This window comes from Mustela erminea, chromosome 5 (assembly GCF_009829155.1).
Source record: "Mustela erminea isolate mMusErm1 chromosome 5, mMusErm1.Pri, whole genome shotgun sequence".
Lineage (NCBI taxonomy): Eukaryota > Metazoa > Chordata > Mammalia > Carnivora > Mustelidae > Mustela > Mustela erminea.
In genome coordinates this window covers 2,196,431-2,213,796 of record NC_045618.1, presented here as the reverse complement: position 1 = coordinate 2,213,796, position 17,366 = coordinate 2,196,431, and the positions used below count along the sequence as shown (strand labels likewise).

At 53.7% G+C, this 17,366-nt stretch overlaps 1 protein-coding gene across 2 annotated transcripts; it reads left to right on the top strand.

The window, feature by feature from the left end:
- The first annotated feature begins 7,031 nt into the window (after positions 1–7,031).
- On the top strand, positions 7,032–14,968 carry STARD5 (StAR related lipid transfer domain containing 5). Of its 2 annotated transcripts, XM_032341945.1 has the most exons (6): positions 7,034–7,236; positions 7,881–7,930; positions 8,284–8,416; positions 12,768–12,885; positions 13,494–13,587; positions 14,340–14,968. In XM_032341945.1, the coding sequence occupies exons 1-6, from the start codon at positions 7,138–7,140 to the stop codon at positions 14,485–14,487; spliced, it is 642 nt and encodes a 213-aa protein (XP_032197836.1). In that variant the 5' UTR covers positions 7,034–7,137; the 3' UTR covers positions 14,488–14,968. The 2 variants fall into 2 exon arrangements, with proteins under 2 accessions (XP_032197837.1, XP_032197836.1); XM_032341946.1 differs by lacking the exon at positions 13,494–13,587 and having other exon boundaries at positions 7,032–7,236.
- Positions 14,969–17,366: the final 2,398 nt, after the last annotated feature.

The following is a 17,366-nucleotide window of genomic DNA, read 5'->3' as shown; positions in this document are numbered from 1 at the left end:
CAAGCGACACATAATGCGTATTGTCAGTTTCTACGGCGGCGCCGTGGCTTAGAGCAACGCACATTATCATCTAGCACTTTGTGTGGGTGGAGGGTGGACCCAGCCCGGCAGGGTGCTCTGCTCGGGATCTGCTGTCGCCTGGCATCTCCTCTGAGGCGACGGGTCCCCTTGGGAGCAGTGCATGGGCTTGTTGGCAGATTTCATAGGCCTGGGGCTGTGGAGGCCTTATGCTTCCCTGCTCCGTGGCCCGTCCCCAGCACGGCTGCCTGCCCCTTCAAGGCCAGCAAGAGAAGGCCCTCAGCTATGACTCTCCTTTTCTGGGGAAATCCTGGACAGGCTTATAACAGACCCCACCTGATCAGGTCAGGCCCACCCAGGATAATCTCCCTTTCCGTTACTTCAAAGTTACCTGGTCAGAGACCTTAATGACATCTTCCCAAATCAGTTCATCTGGACCACATAAGAGAACCAGTCGGGAATGAAATCTCATCTCATTGGCCGGGGCCAGCACGCTCAGAGGGTGGGTCCACGGGAAAGGTACGTCAGGGAGCAGGAATCCTGGGGGCCGTGTGGAAGCCCTGCCTAACCAGATACCTGTGGAATGTCACCGGGTGGGTGAGTAAATGAACGAGCTATACTACGAGCCAATCGCAGATGACGGCGTGATAGGATTCCAGTCCAAGATGTGCTGCCAGTTCTGACCAGAAAGGAAAGTTCTGTGCAAATAACACCACTCTGAAAGCAGACACACACGAATGTTCCTCTTCCAAATTCGTGACAAGGTACGCTTACCATATGTTGGGAGGTCGCCGTCAGTCCGCTCCGAACAAATGTTCTGCAATGCCACGGGAACACATGCTTGTGAGAGGGGCACCCACTGCAGGGGACGTGCGTCCCCTCTGCTGAGTGCTTGGTCTGGGGCTGAGGCTCGGGGCTTCCAGGGACACCAAGACACACGTTGGAGAGGCTGGTCCTCCAGCTGGGGACCTGTCGGAGCAGCTGTGTCTGTGAGGGTGGGAAGGTGCTCCACCAGGACGAGAGAACCGGCAGGCTCTGCGTCATAACAGAGGACACACGGGCATCGCCAACACACACCCACGGCCGCAGGTGTGGGTAGCACCTTTCCCTGCACAACGTAGCTCACCTGCGTGCCCGCACTCAGCATTGGGCTCCGTCTTAAAGAAATTTAAAAGACGCAGAATAGTACCAAGCCAGGTGTGACAAGCACCCCCCTTCCTACAGTGTCAGCAGCTGCTGTGATTTCACGTCCTCTCCACCTGGTCCCTTTATTATGATTAATAAGAAAATATTACAGATATAATCAAAGTACACAAAATCCCCACACACAGATCCACGCCCCTCCTACTGCCAAGAATTCCATGTATGTCCATTAAATTGTTTAGACTTATATAAGCTGCGTGCCTGTATGAAATAAATGTCTAAATAAATGTCTAAGTGTCTAAATAAATATCCATAAATAATGTGCAAGCAGGTGTTACTCCATAAATATTATCCTTGTGCATGTATCATTGTACCTCTTTGTGTGTTTGAGGTCTTTCGATAAAATGTATCGATCAAGCTCACTTAGAACAGATGCATGGTATTTAGCCGTATGAATAAACTAGGTATCTCTCCATCTCCTGCTGGTGGACATTGAAATCATTCCCACTTGAGTGAAACACGTCGCACTCAGCATCTTCTATAAGGCTTCATCCACACACATGCTGGTGCTGACCCAGGAGTGCATGCTGGTCCTGCCGGAAGGGGGATCCCCGGGGCACAGGCCAGGCGTGTTCAGCATCACAGGCTGCTCCTCCGTGAGTCTCTAGGCACCCAGACCCCCATGCAAACTCCATCGGCAGCTGACAAGGGCCATTTTGCTTAGAGCCCCACTCAAACATGGTATCACCGCACTAGGTAAATCCTGCCAATGGCTGAAAAAAAATTTATTTTAATTAATTTGCATTCCCCTGATTTTTAGCATGCTCCCCTGTGTGGACTGGCCACCTGCATCTTCTCTTCTGTGAACCGACAGCCTGCCCGCCTTTGCTCAGTTTTCTGTCCCTGGAGGCCACCAGCTCTGGCCCCCCTGTCAGCTGTGTGCTGCGGGAAGTTTTGCGTCTGCACGGTCGAGCACCTTCTCACTGATGCCGCACAACATTCCTTTGGCTTTCAGTGGTGGTCCTTTGGCTTTCGGTGGTCTGCCCTGGGGGGCAGTGATTCACATCTGTGCTTTGGTCAAACCATCACAGAGAACATGACTCATGCTATTTTTTAAAGTCTTTCCTATAAAAGCCTGTGTAACAAACTCCTCTGGGGTCGCAGAAATTGTCATAACGATATCCATTACATATGACATGTGAAATTCTTTCTCTCTTTTTTTTAAGATTTTATTTATTTATTTGACAGAGAGGCAGGCAGAGAGAGAGGAGGAAGCAGGCTCCCTACTGAGCAGAAAGCCCGATGCGGGGCTCGATCCCAGAACCCTGGGATCGTGACCTGAGCCAAAGGCAAAGGCTTTAACCCACTGAGCCACCGATAGGAATATTCTGGTAAACATTTTACTAATCTCAGGATACTCCCTTGGGTCACTGCTTATGTTTCTAAATTTGCGAAGGTCAGAACTTTTACGGAAAAGTTTTCTATACATCTTTAAAAGACTCACATCTACAGTCCAAGGTAGAATTCCTGCTTTCCCGCTACTTGGTATATGTGTCTCTCCTGTGTGTGTGTGTGTGTGTGTGTGTGTGTGTGTGTTCCGTCTTTTAGGGTCTGTAGATTGCTTTGATTTTTGATTTTCACTCTCCGCCCATTTCATGCTAAACTGTATGTCATTACGGGGAGGAAGAGGCAGTAAAGCATGTAAGCAAACCCGTGACCTTCAGAAAAAGGAACTGGGTGTGGGCCACAGCTCTGCTCCTCACTAGCTGTGTGATTTTCAGTTTCTTAACCTTAAGATGGGACTGTGGCCGCACCTCCCACTGCTGGGGTGTCGTGAGGCTTTGAAGGTCCAGTACGGGTGCAGCGCCCAGGATGCTGGCCGGCGAGTAGCAAAGCTCAGTAGCCATCAGCTGCTGCTAAGAATAAACAGACAGACACATGCTTCCAGAAGGCGATTCGCCCGTGTGGACAGCACCTGCCTGAGCTAACGTATTACAGAACAAACATCACGGTCCACATGAAAAGCACATACTCCATGCAGGAGCTTTTAGGGCTGGACCACTTGTGCACGTGGCTCCACCCCATGTCCCTGGTGGGTTTGGGGTGGACACTCCTGGGCCCCCTCCCATACCGTATACACCTATTTAAAATTCATCTGGGACATTGGTGAGGTCTGCACTACAGCCGGGTTACTCCGAGGCCCTCGAAGAAGGGGCTCTGATCGGTGGACACGACAGACCCCTCCCCTCCACCCTCCTTCCCATCAGCTCTGAACTGCAGCCCCAGGTCCCACTGAGCACCTGGCCGTGTGGGCGGACCTCCTGCCCCCTGCTCCTGCCCCCTGCCCGGCCTCCACAGGCAAGAGACCAGAAGTTTCCCAGGGGGGATGCCCTGACCTCGCCGTCCCCTGCTGCCATTTCTCCCAGACCTCGGGGATCCGCACTTTGCTCCTGCAAATATCTCATCTACCAGGGGCTTCCCACTTTCTGAGAGCAAACATTAAAAGCTCTTACAGGGATAAAAAAAAAATTCATAAAATAAAAAAAATTAAAAAATAAAAACAAAAATTCAAAACCAATGCACCATTTGATAAAAATAGAAATCTCTCAAGTGTCGGATGTCTAATGGAAGTCACTTTCTATAGCAAGTCTTAATTTCCCCCAGCTTTGTTTTCAGAGCATTTTATCTCCAAACAAAATTCTGCGAGGCCCCTGCCTGACCGGGTGTCCAGCCATAGCTCTACAGAGATAGTCTACATTGAATTTTTCAATGAGGCTTTTTTTTTTTAATTTAAAAACTCTTTCATATCAGTCATTAAAATAATTAAACAGTATATGATGAATTAAAATAAATAAGTAATCTCCTTTGGCATTACTCCCTACTGCTCACAGTTTATTCTGTACCTTTCTGTACCTTTCTAGAAGTCTTCCAAACACCTAGATGTATAAACATGCACAGACATCTCTAGATATTTCTCGCTCACTCAAGATATTTATGGATATCTTACATGTAAACATGCATTGTATGCCAAGCACCATTCTAATTGTTACTCATCCATTGAAACCTTTGACCCATACTTCAACCTTATGAGTTAGTACTATTATTTTTCTCATTCTCCAAAGGAGGATGCTAAGGTCTGCATGGGCCAGTGACTTACCAGGGTCACAGCTAGTAAGTGGTGATGCTGGAATCTGGCCCCGGGCCATCTCAGCTGAGCACCGACTCACCTACAACACTCCTGGCCTTCAATTTACACATTTGGAAAATATATGTGTGTGTGTGTGTGTGTGTGTGTGTATAAATATAAATATAAATATATATTTATATATGAATATAATAAATATAATAATATTAATATATTATATTATAATATTATTATATTAATTATATAATTATATATTAATGTATAATTAATATTGTAATATTATTATATTATGTATGATATATGGTATTATATATTATATAATTATATTATATTTAATAATATAATAAATATATATATTTAATATACACACATATATACACACACATATATATATACACACACATATATATATATTTATCAATATCATATATATGTATATAATATTGTTCCCTGTCAGTACACATATAAAACATTTTAAGGAGGGGGATAAGAACTTAAATAATATTGAGCTATTTTTAAAGTTGTTTTAAATACCATTTATTTCCTTTGTGGAGAATAAATTGTTCTTGGTTAGAACAGTCTCTTCGTAGCAAGTCCTGCTTCTAGATGAGCTCTAGAGAACATTTCCTGTTCCAGCTCCATGTTCCTTTCATCTGTGTCACGATAGCTACATAGTATTCTACCAAGTGAATATCCTGTTACTTTCTTTACTCCATTGAGAAATAAATCCTTCCCTATTGCAAGATCCATCCTATGCATCTTGGCGCAGGAGGCTTTGGGTCAAAACACAAGTAAATGCAGATTTTAAGATAGGTTGTTTTCCTCCTGTAAAGTTACATAGACTTACACTCCTGGTTACAGTGTATAAAAAAATTTGTTTCTCTCTATATACACTTGCCAACACAGGGAATCAACAAATCTCTTGCTATCTAGGCATCAGATAGCTGTGAATGTGCTCCCTCGTTTTAATTACAAATTCCCTAGTTACGAAGGGGTTCTGCATCTTTTCATGTCTCCATTAGCCCCGTTAATTTAGTTTTCTGCCTAGTATCTGTTCATTTCTGATGCATTTGTTTTGTCTGTTGGGTTGTTTGAAAATTTCCTAATAATTTATAACAGCACTTTATACATGGGAAAAAAAATAACCACTTTCAGTCAAAGTATGGCCCAATTTTGCCTTTAGACTATTGCCTAACTTTTTGTGGCATTTTCGATGTGCTTAAGGTTTTTTTTTAAAGACTTTATTTATTTATTTGTCAGAGAGGGCACAAGTGGGGGTGAGTGTTAGACAGAGGGAGAAGCAGGCTGTCCACCGAGCAGGGAGCCTGATGAGGGGCTCAATCCCAGGACCCTGGGATCATGACCTAAGCCAAAGGCAAACACTTCACCTACTGAGCCACCGAGGTGTCCCATGCTAATTTTTTTTTAATGTGGTTATGTTATTGGTCTTTTTTTTTTTTTTAATGGCTCCTAGGAACACCCACATGTCTCTTCACTTGCCCATCACAAGCATATTACTGTGATGTAATACACACAGTGACACAGAGACACGTGTTACTGTCCCCGAAACTGAGGCTCCGGGTTAAATGACTTGCCCAAAACCACAGAGTCACTACTGCGGGAAGCTGGGTCCAGAGTCTGGGACCCCCTAATTCCCCACTCACGGCTTCTTTACAACCCAGCAGCCCATCACATCCTCGGAAAAGGGTTTCCAAGCAGTCCTTTTGTTTACACCATTTTTCAAACCTTTAAATGAAATGATAAGCCAACAAACAGAAACAGACTTCAGTGAGGACCTTTTTAAATTTATTTAGTTGGTTATAGAAGAGGAGGAAACTGAGACTGCCCTAGCCATGCACCCGCAGGGGATGGGACCCCACTAGCTCCCCAAGACTGGGGACACCTGCTCCCAGAGAAGCCTGTACTTAGCCAGAGCCCAGCTCTCCCCGCAGATGCCTGGGCATCTCAGCCTCCTGGACACCCCCACTGAGGTCTTTCAGGCCCTACTGGCCACAAACTAAAGAGAACAAACCGAGGGTTGATGGAGGGAGGTGGGCAGGGGCTGGGCTAGATGGGGGACGGGCATTACGGACGGCACTCGTGATGAGCACTGGATGTCCTGTGTGCGCGATGAGCCGCGAATCTACTCCTGGAACAAACCAGTCTTGCACTGGGAAGTTAACTAACCAGATGTGAGTAAAAATTAAAACAACAACAAACGTGCCCAGTACTGAACGCGCCCGGTGTCCACTCCGCCGGGCCACCAGGGGCTCAGGCCGCAGGACGGGCCCCCGAGCTGCCCGCTGCCGCAGCCCCCAGGTCACTGGCACGGACCTCCGGATCCCACCCGGGGGGCACTGCCCGAGGAGCCTTCCGCTGCCCGCCGCCGCCGCCGCCCGCGCTGCAGGCCCCACCGCCTCCCCCACTCCCCGCGCCCCTCCTGCGCCCCCCAGGTCATCCCTGGCCCTGCGACAGCCCTCTGGGCGCTCGGAGCGGAAGTCCCCGCTCTCGTTCGCCTCTGCCACCGGGACGCCCACCCCGCCCCTCCTCGGCCGCGCGGGGCCCCTCCCAGGCCGGAGGCGGACCCCGCAGGTCTGCACGGCCCGCCCAGGACCGCCCCGCCCGGCTCGGCCGTCTCCCGCCCTGCCAATCTCGGGGCGGGGCGGGGCCCGCCTGCCAGCCGGGGCCAATCCGAGGCGCGAGGCGGGGCCGGAGCTGTGGCTCCGCCCCCGGGGCCGGGCTCCGCGGCCTCCCGGACCCAGACCCAGAGCCAACCTAGGCCACAGCACGGCCGGGCAGGGATCCCGTAACCGCGGGGACCGCTTGGCGCGATGGACCCGGCGCTGGCCGCGCAGATGAGCGAGGAGGTGGCGGAGAAGGTGCTCCAGTACCGGCGGGACGAGTCAGGATGGAAGATTTGCCGGGAAGCCGTGAGTGCGGAGCTGGGCAGGAAGGGGTCGCGTGCTCCCTGGGGCTGGGGTCTCCGAAGACCCCAGGCTCCTCCTCTTCCTGCCACCTTTCTGCTCTCCAGTACCCTGGAGCTGGATAGGGTGGGGGTAGATTCCACTGAGGGTCGATTCCTTAAAAAACCCTGGGCCTGTTTGCACCATGACCCTGGGAGATGCGGATCTGTCCCTTTCAGTGAGTGACTTGCCCAAGGTCACTTGGCCAGCAGCCGGTGGTTAGGCTCCAGAGCCTGCCCTCTTCTTGGCAGGAGCCTCTCCCGTCCCCAGGAGGGCGGCATGGGCATAGTTTTGCTTATGCGAGGCTTCTGATCCTTGACAAATAGAGGGAAATTGCTTGACGAGATAAATGGCATGGTGGCTTTTAGGAGGTTTGAAAATCACCCCAAGCTCTTGGAATCAGCCGGTTCAGAACCCCTGCTCCACCACGTTCTACGGAGGGAAAGCTCGGTCCCAGACCAGCCCCTGCCCTGCCGCACAGGAGTCGGTCGGCGTGGAGCAGCCCATCTCTTGAGGCTGCAGACTCCTCTTCTGTAGCACAGGGGACCGGGTCAGGTGACCTCCCAGAGCCTTTCTAGCTCTAAATTCTACGATTCTGTGCCTTTTGACAGAATGGAGTGTCAGTTTCCTGGAGGCCATCTGTGGAGTTTTCAGGGAACCTGTAAGTGCCTGCCTCGCCCAAGTTTGTGTGAGGGGCCACTCCCTTCTTGATGTCTCTGTGGGTTTGCTTCCTGAAATCAGGCCGATCTGCCCTAGCACCCTGGAATCCACTTGTCGGTTATTGTCCAGAAAAGCCTCTGTTGTTAGGTGAATCCTTTCCAGCAGGCTGTATCTCACGAATGCTTAAGGTCCGCTCCGGCAGGTGTGAGGGAGGGAGGCCGGTTCACTCGCAGCCCCTGACCGCAAGGCTGTCTCCAAAGAGCAGGGACAGGTGTGACGTCTAGTCCTTGCCTATGATCCGGGGATCGGAAGCTTGGGTGGATGCCCCGGCTCACGTTCCTTCTCGTGCTCCAGGTACCGGGGAGAAGGCATCGTGAACGCGCCCCCAGAGAAGGTGTGGGGCTGCATCAAGCCACTTCCTGGGACCCTTCGAGCCAAGTGGGATGAGAACGTGAGCAGCTTTGAAATTATCGAAAGCCTCACTGATGTAAGTCTTTCCAAGCATGGTTACTCTAGGGGCTCTGGGTCACCTTTGGGCAAGGGCAGCACCCCGCACGGCCCCGGTACCGCGGCAGACACGGGCTGCCCGCTGCTTGCCATGTTCAGGCCCAACCTTGGCCCGGGCGCAGGTGGGAAACCGTGTGACCAGATGGGGGGAGACGCCCTAAGCAGTCAGAGAAACAGCACTGGTCAAGGCTGGCGGCATGAACGTGCTCTGAGGTCACTAAAGCCTGGACTCGTCAGCTCGGGTTTGAAATGGTGCCCCTCGATGGGGCCGTGATAATGAGTCCAGAGCTGCAGTCAGAGTGAGGACCTGCCTCGCCGGGTATCCTCCCTGGATTACAGTTTCTCCGCTGGTGCCAGTGTATGTCATTCGAGCTCGAGCTGCCCGGGAAGAACTTTCTAGAATAATGGAAATGTTCTGTCAACCCTGTCTGCTACAGTAGCCCCCGGGCCCCATGGGGCCACAGAGCACTTGAAAGGTGTCTCGTTGGAGGAAACGAGTTGTTCGTTTTATTTACTTTTTATTACTCTCGGGGTAAATTTAAACAGACACGGGGAGCTAGTGGCTATCGTATTAGCGCAATTCTAGATGCTTCTGTCTGAAGAACAGTAAGCTTTAGGAACTTGCAGCATGAAGAACCCAACTCGTTTGATTACAGAAGTTAGAAAGGGGGGAGGGGAGTCGTAGCCAGAACTAATAATAAAGTTGCCCTGAGGGAAAGTTGCCAGTCCGATAGTTCTGAGGTGTGTAGATGTGATGCCCTCTTGCCTGTTTACACAGATGGTGTTTTGAAACCTCAGGCCACAGTTCTATGCTGGTCCATCTGGACAACCCAGGAGCTCTTGGCCTGGCCCAGACTTCATATTTGAGTTCATGGTCTAGAGTTTATATGGGTGTTTCCTGAAGGGTGGGGCACACACCCCTGAGATACAAGGTTGTTAGGCAAACACTGACCTTGAATCATGCATGGTGACATCACTGGGATTCAGTTCTTTTCTAATTCCTCTCAGAGCTTGAAAGGGGAGAGTTTCAGTTAGGTCCCTGTGACACCCATTTAACACTTGCTAATCTTTATAACAAAACCCGATGATTTCAGAATCAGAATTAGAAGCAACAATATAAAAATCCTATATTTTACAGATAAGTAGCTTCCTTTTAAAATAAATTTATCCAAGTTTATGAGAGGGAGTACATTTGGATAAAAATATTGTGAACAACAACATAGGAGCCACCAGAGAGTAAAAAAAATTAGGAAGCCAGTAAATAAATAGACACCTATGCTTCAAGTTGGGAAACCAGGGGCTAGTGGCCTTTACAACAGAACACAGATGTGACAGAATGACTGGTTATGGAGTTTTCTTGAAGGTCACAGGGGCTGCATTTCTGTGGGCTGTTTAGACTTGGAAGTTGGGGGAGGTAAGGAAAAGGGAAGGCGTCCAAAAGGCCTTTCATAGGCTGGGATCCTGGAGGCTTGGCTCTGACCAAGCTAAGGTTGTTTTAGCCTCTTACAAATAGCGGCCAGTGTCCTGGAGGAATGTCACACACACCCACCCAGGCGGGGTGTGGGGGAGGTTGTGGGTGGTCAGCTCAGGCTTTGTCCTCTGCTAGCCTTCTGCTCCCTCATCAGTGCCACAGGGTCTCTCTCTGAGCACCCTGGTTCTTCCCGGAAAGGCATGCCTGCTTCCCTGCCTGGGGCCCGCACGGACCCTCGGGTCCTTGGCCCATGGCTGAGCCAGTGTGGGCCCAAAGCAGCCCCCAGGCCCTGCCCCCTCCCCCTTCCCTGCCTGACCCTGTCAATCCTGTCCTGCAAGTTTCCAAATGTTTTGCGAGCATATGCCCTCCAGCGGAGTTCCAAGAAATTCTCCATCCTCCTCATAGGTGAAACATTTCGTGAATGTCTAAAATTTTCATCATAAATTGCAAAGCAGAGCATATTTATTTAAGATTTTTTTGTATTTATTTGACAGACGAATGAGAGAGGGGGCATAGGCAGGGGGAGTGAGGGAGGGGGAAGCAGCTTCCCGCCGAGCAGGGAGCCCAGTGCGGGGCTGGGTCCCAGGACCCTGAGAGCACGACGGGAATTGAAGGCAGATGCTTAACCCACTGAGCCACCCAGGCGGCCCTAGAAGCATGGCATTTTTACATGGGATAAATCAGACAGTTTTAGGCAAAATAAGGACGTCATTCTTCCCAATGCATCTGCAGGACATGAGGTTTTATTTACTATCGTTTATTTTAAAAGTATGATGACAAGAGGTGGGCCAGGAGTGAACGGTGTAGAAAGATTTCTTGAGACATGTTAGGCGCAGAAAGGCACTTTTATTAAAGCACAGGGACGGACGTGGGCACAGAGATCTGCACTGGGAGTGAGAGGAGCCGGTGATTCTACACTTTGAACTTGGGGCGGTGGGTAGAGATAAAGGAAGTTTCCAGAAGGGTTTTCATATGCTAAAGAAGACTTCCAAGATCCTGGAGGCCTGCCTAGCCCTGTTCAAGCTAAGGTTGCTTTTTGCCTCTAGCAAGGCAGTCCTGAGTTCCTGCAGGGGTATCTTTCCCGACTCAAGTATTCATCTTCAAGCTGTAAGGAAATTTAATTTTATCTACTTTCTTTTGTCTTTGTTCTCCTCATCACACAGGAACACGTTTTCCTGAAACAAAAATTTTATATTATTTTTTTTTCTTGAACTCGTTTCTCCATGGCTTGCGGGCTACAGAATTTCACCCTCATATATTTATGCTTCAAAGACATCATCCTTCATTAATATGGCTATTAATTATATGTACATAATACATCTCCCGGGACTGCATGTTAGGAAGAATCTGGATTGAGATACGGTTGTAAGTTATTAAGACAGTACGATTGTATTACAGATGTGGGTGAAGCACTAGTATATGTAAAAAGTAATATATTTTACATCTCTTGAAGAGAGGAACAAGAGGCCTTTTATCACGCGAATTCCCAGGCCCCTGGAAAGATAGGACTTCCTGCTAGGAAGAGAGAGGGGCGCCTGGCTGGTTCCAGTCGGTGGAGCAGGTGACTGGCTCTCGGGGCTCCCTGAGTTCGAGCCCGCCATTGTTGGATGCAGAGATGACTTAGAGATGAAATCTTCAAAGAAAAAAAAGGAGGAAGACGAAAGGACGGAGCCTTCGGTGGACGGGGACTGTGAAAAGAGGAAGACCCAGGCTGCCGGTGAGCTCAGGTTTCGGAGAAGGGGAGGCACAGCCGACCTGTGGTTCCTCCTTGCCATGACGACGACAGTGCGGAGAAGGAACCCTCCCTTGCGGACTGGTGTTGATCAGCCTGATTTTGAGCACTCCCAAATCCTGGAGTTCCGCGTCGGAGAGAGAGATGGCCGGCGGACAGCAGGAAGGATGAGACCCAGATCCGTGCGCGACTTTTGGGATTTATCGCACGTTGCCACCCTGGGTGTTTCTTACCAATGCTGTCCGTGCTCCTTCAGGAGGGATGGATCCTGCAGCAGGAATCAGGACGCAAAGCCAGCCGTTACTAATAAAAATACAGATAGATAGATATCACTTCTGCCATTCCTGCTGCAAAATAGAATTCAGAAGTGTCAAAACTGCCTTGTTTCTAACAACAAGCTTTGGCCTTTAAAAAGAGTAAGAGGGTGGACATGGGATCCTAACTGTGGCCGTGTTCAACTGGTGGAACCAGCGTCCGGACCTGTCCCTTTGGTGCCCTGGGGGATGTGGCCGCCGGGACCGTGCCTGCTAGCAGGATTCTGGGTGGGCAGCGTGTGCTGTGCATTTGTCCCCAGCGGAAAGGGAGAGCCTGTGTGGGGGTGACCCTGTTCCAGGGCTGGTGTTTTTAGGAGGAACATAGGGAGGCCGCATCGTCAGGAAGTGGATTCCCAGTGCCCTCCTGAAGGCTCAGACCCTCAGGGCACAGGTGTCTGCCAAGACACTCCGTGCCTCAGTCTTCAAGCCCAGTCCCTTAAGGGCAGCCCTTCTTGCCTGCGCCTGGAGAGGTCCGTGCCATCCTGCAGCTGATCTGCTCTAATCCACTGTGCCCCGGAGAGGGCGGCGGCCCGGCTGGAGGAGGGAAGGGTGGGGTAAAGCCTGGTTGGGTTTGGGGCGACCTTGCCTTCAAAGCGGGAGGGTGGCCTGGTGGCGTATTCTGAGATTGGGGTGTGGATCAAAGGGGGCTCCCTCCAGGGCCGGCCCGGGGGGACCAGAAGGCTGCCCAGGCACAGCACTGAAGGAGGCCCTTGCTCTGAAGGCCGGACTCCCCAGACTCCCCGCTTCCCAGACGCCAGGTGTGGGGCAGGGCAAGGGGGCCTGTGGCCATAAGCGCGACCCTCTGCTTTGACAGACATTGTGCGTGAGCAGAACCACCAGCCCCTCGGCTGCCATGAAGCTCATCTCCCCCAGAGACTTCGTGGACTTGGTGCTCATGAAGACGTATGAGGACGGGACCCTCAGTTCCAATGGTGAGTGACAGCGAGACTGCCGCGGGGGACTCACAGCCTGGGTCCCCTGTTCTGCATAAATCCGGCCTCGGCAGCTGGCAGGGGGATCACCCTGGGTCTCCTATTCCACGTGCACCTGGCCTCGGCAGGTGCAGGGGCATCGCATGTCGTGGGGGGCCATGGCAAGGGAGCGCACAGGCCAGTCATTGTAGGTTGACGTCACAGATGTGGCCAGCATCCCTCGTCTTTCCCACTGAGGCTCGTGGTCTACACTGTCACTGCACGGGGTTGGGACCCTGTCCCCTCCCTCCGGCCCCTGCACGTGTCCCACCGCCTCCTAAAAGCCACAGCCCTGGCCATTCATCTGGATCCTCTGTGTGGGGACAGGTGGAGATGGGAGCCTCCCTCCTGCCCCCTGGCCTTACCCTGTGGAATGTTCTCATCTCTGATGCCAGCAGGTTTGGGAAGCCGTGAAAATGGGTGTGTGCATGTGTGGATTTGTGTGTGTGTGTGTGTGTACGCGGGACAGGTCCCAGGGCACTCGTGCTGACTCCTCGGGCTCCAGGTGGTGCGGTCTGCGTGCACAAGAGCTGAGGTCGTAGCTCACTTCCCGTTTGGCTGTCTTCCAGCTATCAACGTGGAGCACCCGTTGTGTCCCCCGAAGCCTGGTTACGTGAGAGGGTTTAACCACCCCTGTGGCTGCTTCTGTGAGCCTGTGCCAGGGTAAGGATCCTCGGGGTTGAATGATGTGCCCAGACCTACGTGTAGCGTAACTGTGGACCTTCTGGGCCATGGGTGCGTTAATCACAGTTTGCGGTAAGACACCAGCCTGTGGGGAGCCCTGTTCTGGACACGTCGTGACGCAGTGCGCCCAAACACCAGGGGAAGGCACAGTGGGAGGCCTTGTTCTTACTGTTTCCAGTGTGGGGCTCCCCTCCAGCCCCGTAAGGCAGGCTGGGCAAATGTCATGGTCCCATTTAGCAGATGAGAGAACGCGCTCAGGGAAGTCGGGGGACCTCTCCCGGGTCAGAGGCGTCAGAGGCTGGCAGTGCAGGCCCGGAGGGCCAGGTCCTCCCTTCTGCGCTCTTTGACCTCTGTCCGCCAGCCCGGAGCAGCTGAGGGGGGCGGTCCCCACCCCATGTCCCACGCAGGGCTTGTCTCTCTTCCATGAGTAGAAAAGCCACAGCCCAGAGCAGCCGTGCTGGGTTCCCAGCTGGTGCCTGTGCTCACCTGCCCACCGTGTCCCACCCCAGGCCTCTGTTGCCCTGTCTGTGCGGCTGGGAGGAGGCCGCCGTTTGGAAGGTGCAGGCCCTCGGGCTCTGTGATGGGCAGGTGCCGTGCTGGGTGGGGTTCCCGATGACGAATCTCGGTGTCCTGGCCTTGTCTGTCGGGGTGGGTGCTCCTCTGTGGCCTCGGGGCACAGCCCCCATGCCCCGCTCCCGACGCGTGACGCGGCTCTGCCCCTGTTTCCCTAGGGAGCCCAACAAGACCCACCTGGTCACGTTCTTCCAGACTGACCTCAGCGGCTACCTCCCGCAGAGCGTTGTGGACTCCTTCTTCCCCCGCAGCATGGCTGGGTTCTACACCAACCTGGAGAAAGCCGTGAAGACTTTGTACGACTGATGTTTGCACCTGCGAGCCGAGGACTCCCGGGCCTCACTGCAGAACCCCGATGCCGGGGTACCAGAGAGCTCCAAGAGCCAGTCTTCACCCTATGGGACCTGCTTGGGGACAGCTTGTCTTGGCAGAGAAACCGGTGGGAGTGGCCCCCACCATCCCGCTCCCCTCTCCGAGCCGGCTTCGGGAAGTCGCTCCTTGGCCCTGGTTGGCTGCAGACCCCAAGGGGTGCGCTCCGGTCTGAGGCCTGCGTGTGCCAGTCACCGCCAGAGGCCTCCTGCCCCCGCCGGTTAGAAAGGACCCCCACTGATGCCGAAAGCCAGGCCCTGCTGCCTGGTTCGCACCTAGTGCCCTCCGACCTGATCACACGGCCCCAGGTTTTCCCCCTTAAAAAAATAACAGCTTGGAAAATACTCTTTTAACAAATGAGCTGAGCGTTGGGGAAAAATACATTCGCTATTTCTTCTGGTTGTAGCTTCCATTTGAATCTGTCCTTTCTGCTCTTTTCCACTGAGTTAACTCCCGTGTCCCCAGCGGACCCCGGCGCCCGGCAGCGGCCCAGAACCAGCTCTGCAGCCTCGGGGCTGGCGTCCTCCGTGCTCGAGCCACTCTGCTGTCCCCATGAAAGATGGGAGGGCAGGTCCCCTCCAGCGGCGCTGGCTGGAGTCCCCGCTCTAGACTGTGCTCTGAGATCGCTCAGGTCTGGCCTATTGTGTGGGTCGTCAGAACGGGGGAGCACAGCTTTGCCACCTGGAAGGGGCCTTGGCAGCCACACCCCTCCCTGTCTCGGGTCTGGACCACACAGCCTGTCACAGTGCGCGCCATCCCGTGTCTGACCCCAGTGTCCTCGAGTTGCAGTGATGACGGTCCGCAGGAAGTTTTCAGAGTCCCCCCAGGGAAAGACAGCCCCGCTTTGTGCGTAGGACTCACTTCCCCACCTTCGAGTCCTGGGGCGTCTGTCTCTGGGTGTGCTAAAGCATGAGCCAGCTTTGAAACAGGAGGGGTTCGGGAGCCCCCTTCTTACAGGTCGCGGTGGGACCGCAGACCTCATAGTCCTGTCATTGGGACCATCCCACTGACTTACCGAGAAACCTTCATCAGTCTCTCGGGTTCGTTAGATCGCATCCCTCGGTAAGTGCGTGGCAGGGCCTGACTCCGCCGGGCGGCAGCTCAGGAGACCCTGGAAACCACCTCTGCCTCCCTGTCTAGCAGGATGGAGAGCCCGCTGCGCCGCGGACCAGAGTCGCAGGGTCCTTCCGGGGGAGCCGTGCTGCCCAGGAGACTGAAAACGTGCCCCTGTCCCGGTGCCTGCCTCTCACTCAGAATTCCTTCTCCCGGTCAGCGCCCTCACCAGCCCCTGCTGCTCCTCCTGTCTTGCAGGGACAGCGTGGGGACAGGAATAACAGTCCCCAGGTCGCCTGCTGCTTCAGGTCCCTGCAGATGAGATGGCGTACCGACTGGCTAGACGGGGCTCAAGGCGAGGAGCCAGGGCGCCCTGGGAGAGGCCCTGGGGTGGCTGCAGCGCCCACAGGGTGGGAGTGGGTCCCTGACGGCGAGCTGTGGCGCTTGCCATATTTGGGCGTGACCGGAAGCCGTTCACTGAGACGCTCTCCTCGGCCTCTGCTCCCTTCTCAAGACGTCGGCCAGGGACGGCCAAATCTCCCGCGTAAATCCCAGCACCGTGACTTCAAACGGATGAGCACTTGTGTCGAGACCTTGCTGGCTCCTCGACTGAAGACACGTCCCCCACCCCCCAGCACCGAGACTGGAAACGACCAGTGGCGACGTCCTGAGTGGGGAGGGTGGGACCTTCTGAAGCAGGAAGAGGGACTGGGAGGGCCGCGGGCCCGCTGTGTCCTAGGTCTGGGACAAGCCTGCTGAGACTTGCCTTGCCGGGTGCCTTCTGTTCCCGGCCCACGGCCAGCCCTGCGCTCATGTGCGTCCCCTGCTCCAGTCCCGATGGCAGGCCACTCCTTCTCTGGGCTGGTCCGCATGCCTGACCCGGCTACTCGCCTGGCAGTTGGTTGCCACGAGATGGCGGGATCTGGGTGTGCCTCCCCGGCCAGTCCGGGGTGGGGGCAAAGGCAGGATCCCGTGGAGTGACCCAGGGAACTCGGGCACATCTTCCCGTGCTGGGTCACAGTGATCTTCAGTGTCTGTTAAAGCTGAAGAACCAGTCCGCCCGGTGTCTGAGACCTTGTCTCAGTGTGGGGCCGGGCAAAACTCACAGGGGAACACGCCAGGCAGCAGGCAGGACGCGACCGCTGTAAGCCCGCCGCTTCCTGGGATGAGGGAATGGGCCAGCTGGCGCCCACTGCGGTGATGTCGCACGCGGCGATGGCGTGAAGAGGACCCCCCGGTGAGACTCCTAGGAGTTCACTGCCAGGAAACAGTCTGCCTCCTGCAGACCCTGGAGAAGCCACCAGAGTCCACGGATGTGGCCCCAGTGCTCCTGGCCTGGGAGGAACTCGCTTGTGTGTTGTCCCCAGACTCCACCAGTCACGGGGCTGGGGCAGGGCTGGGGCGCTGCGGGGGCTGGTCGGCGGCTGCTGCTTGCTGCTAAGACGTCAGTCTGCCCTGAGCGTGGCCGTCAGGCATTAAGAGATGAACAAAGCAAATACGCGCTGGTCCATACGGGCCCGTCGGTCTGTACCGAGTCACAGAAAAGAAGGACTTAGTCCCGGCCGCATCGTTCACCAGCCTGGACGGGCCCCTTGCCGTCTCCAGGTCTTGGCCCCCTCATCAATTCAGTGGCCCAAAACCACGCCCTATAGACCCCCACCGTGATTAGCACAGACCGTGACTGCTAACGCCAGCCCGGTACTCGGCCCGGGGTAGGTTGACGGTAGCAATTTCTAGTTTACCGTGTCATACGCTGCTGGTCC

Excerpts from the sequence above, each read along its gene's own strand:
- STARD5 (XM_032341945.1), top strand. The coding sequence starts at position 7,138 with ATGGACCCGGCGCTGGCCGCGCAGATGAGCGAGGAGGTGGCGGAGAAG. Across the intron at positions 7,931-8,283 it reads GTGGAGTTTTCAGGGAACCT|GTACCGGGGAGAAGGCATCG; the intron begins GTAAGTGCCTGC and ends CTCGTGCTCCAG. Across the intron at positions 13,588-14,339 it reads TTCTGTGAGCCTGTGCCAGG|GGAGCCCAACAAGACCCACC; the intron begins GTAAGGATCCTC and ends CTGTTTCCCTAG.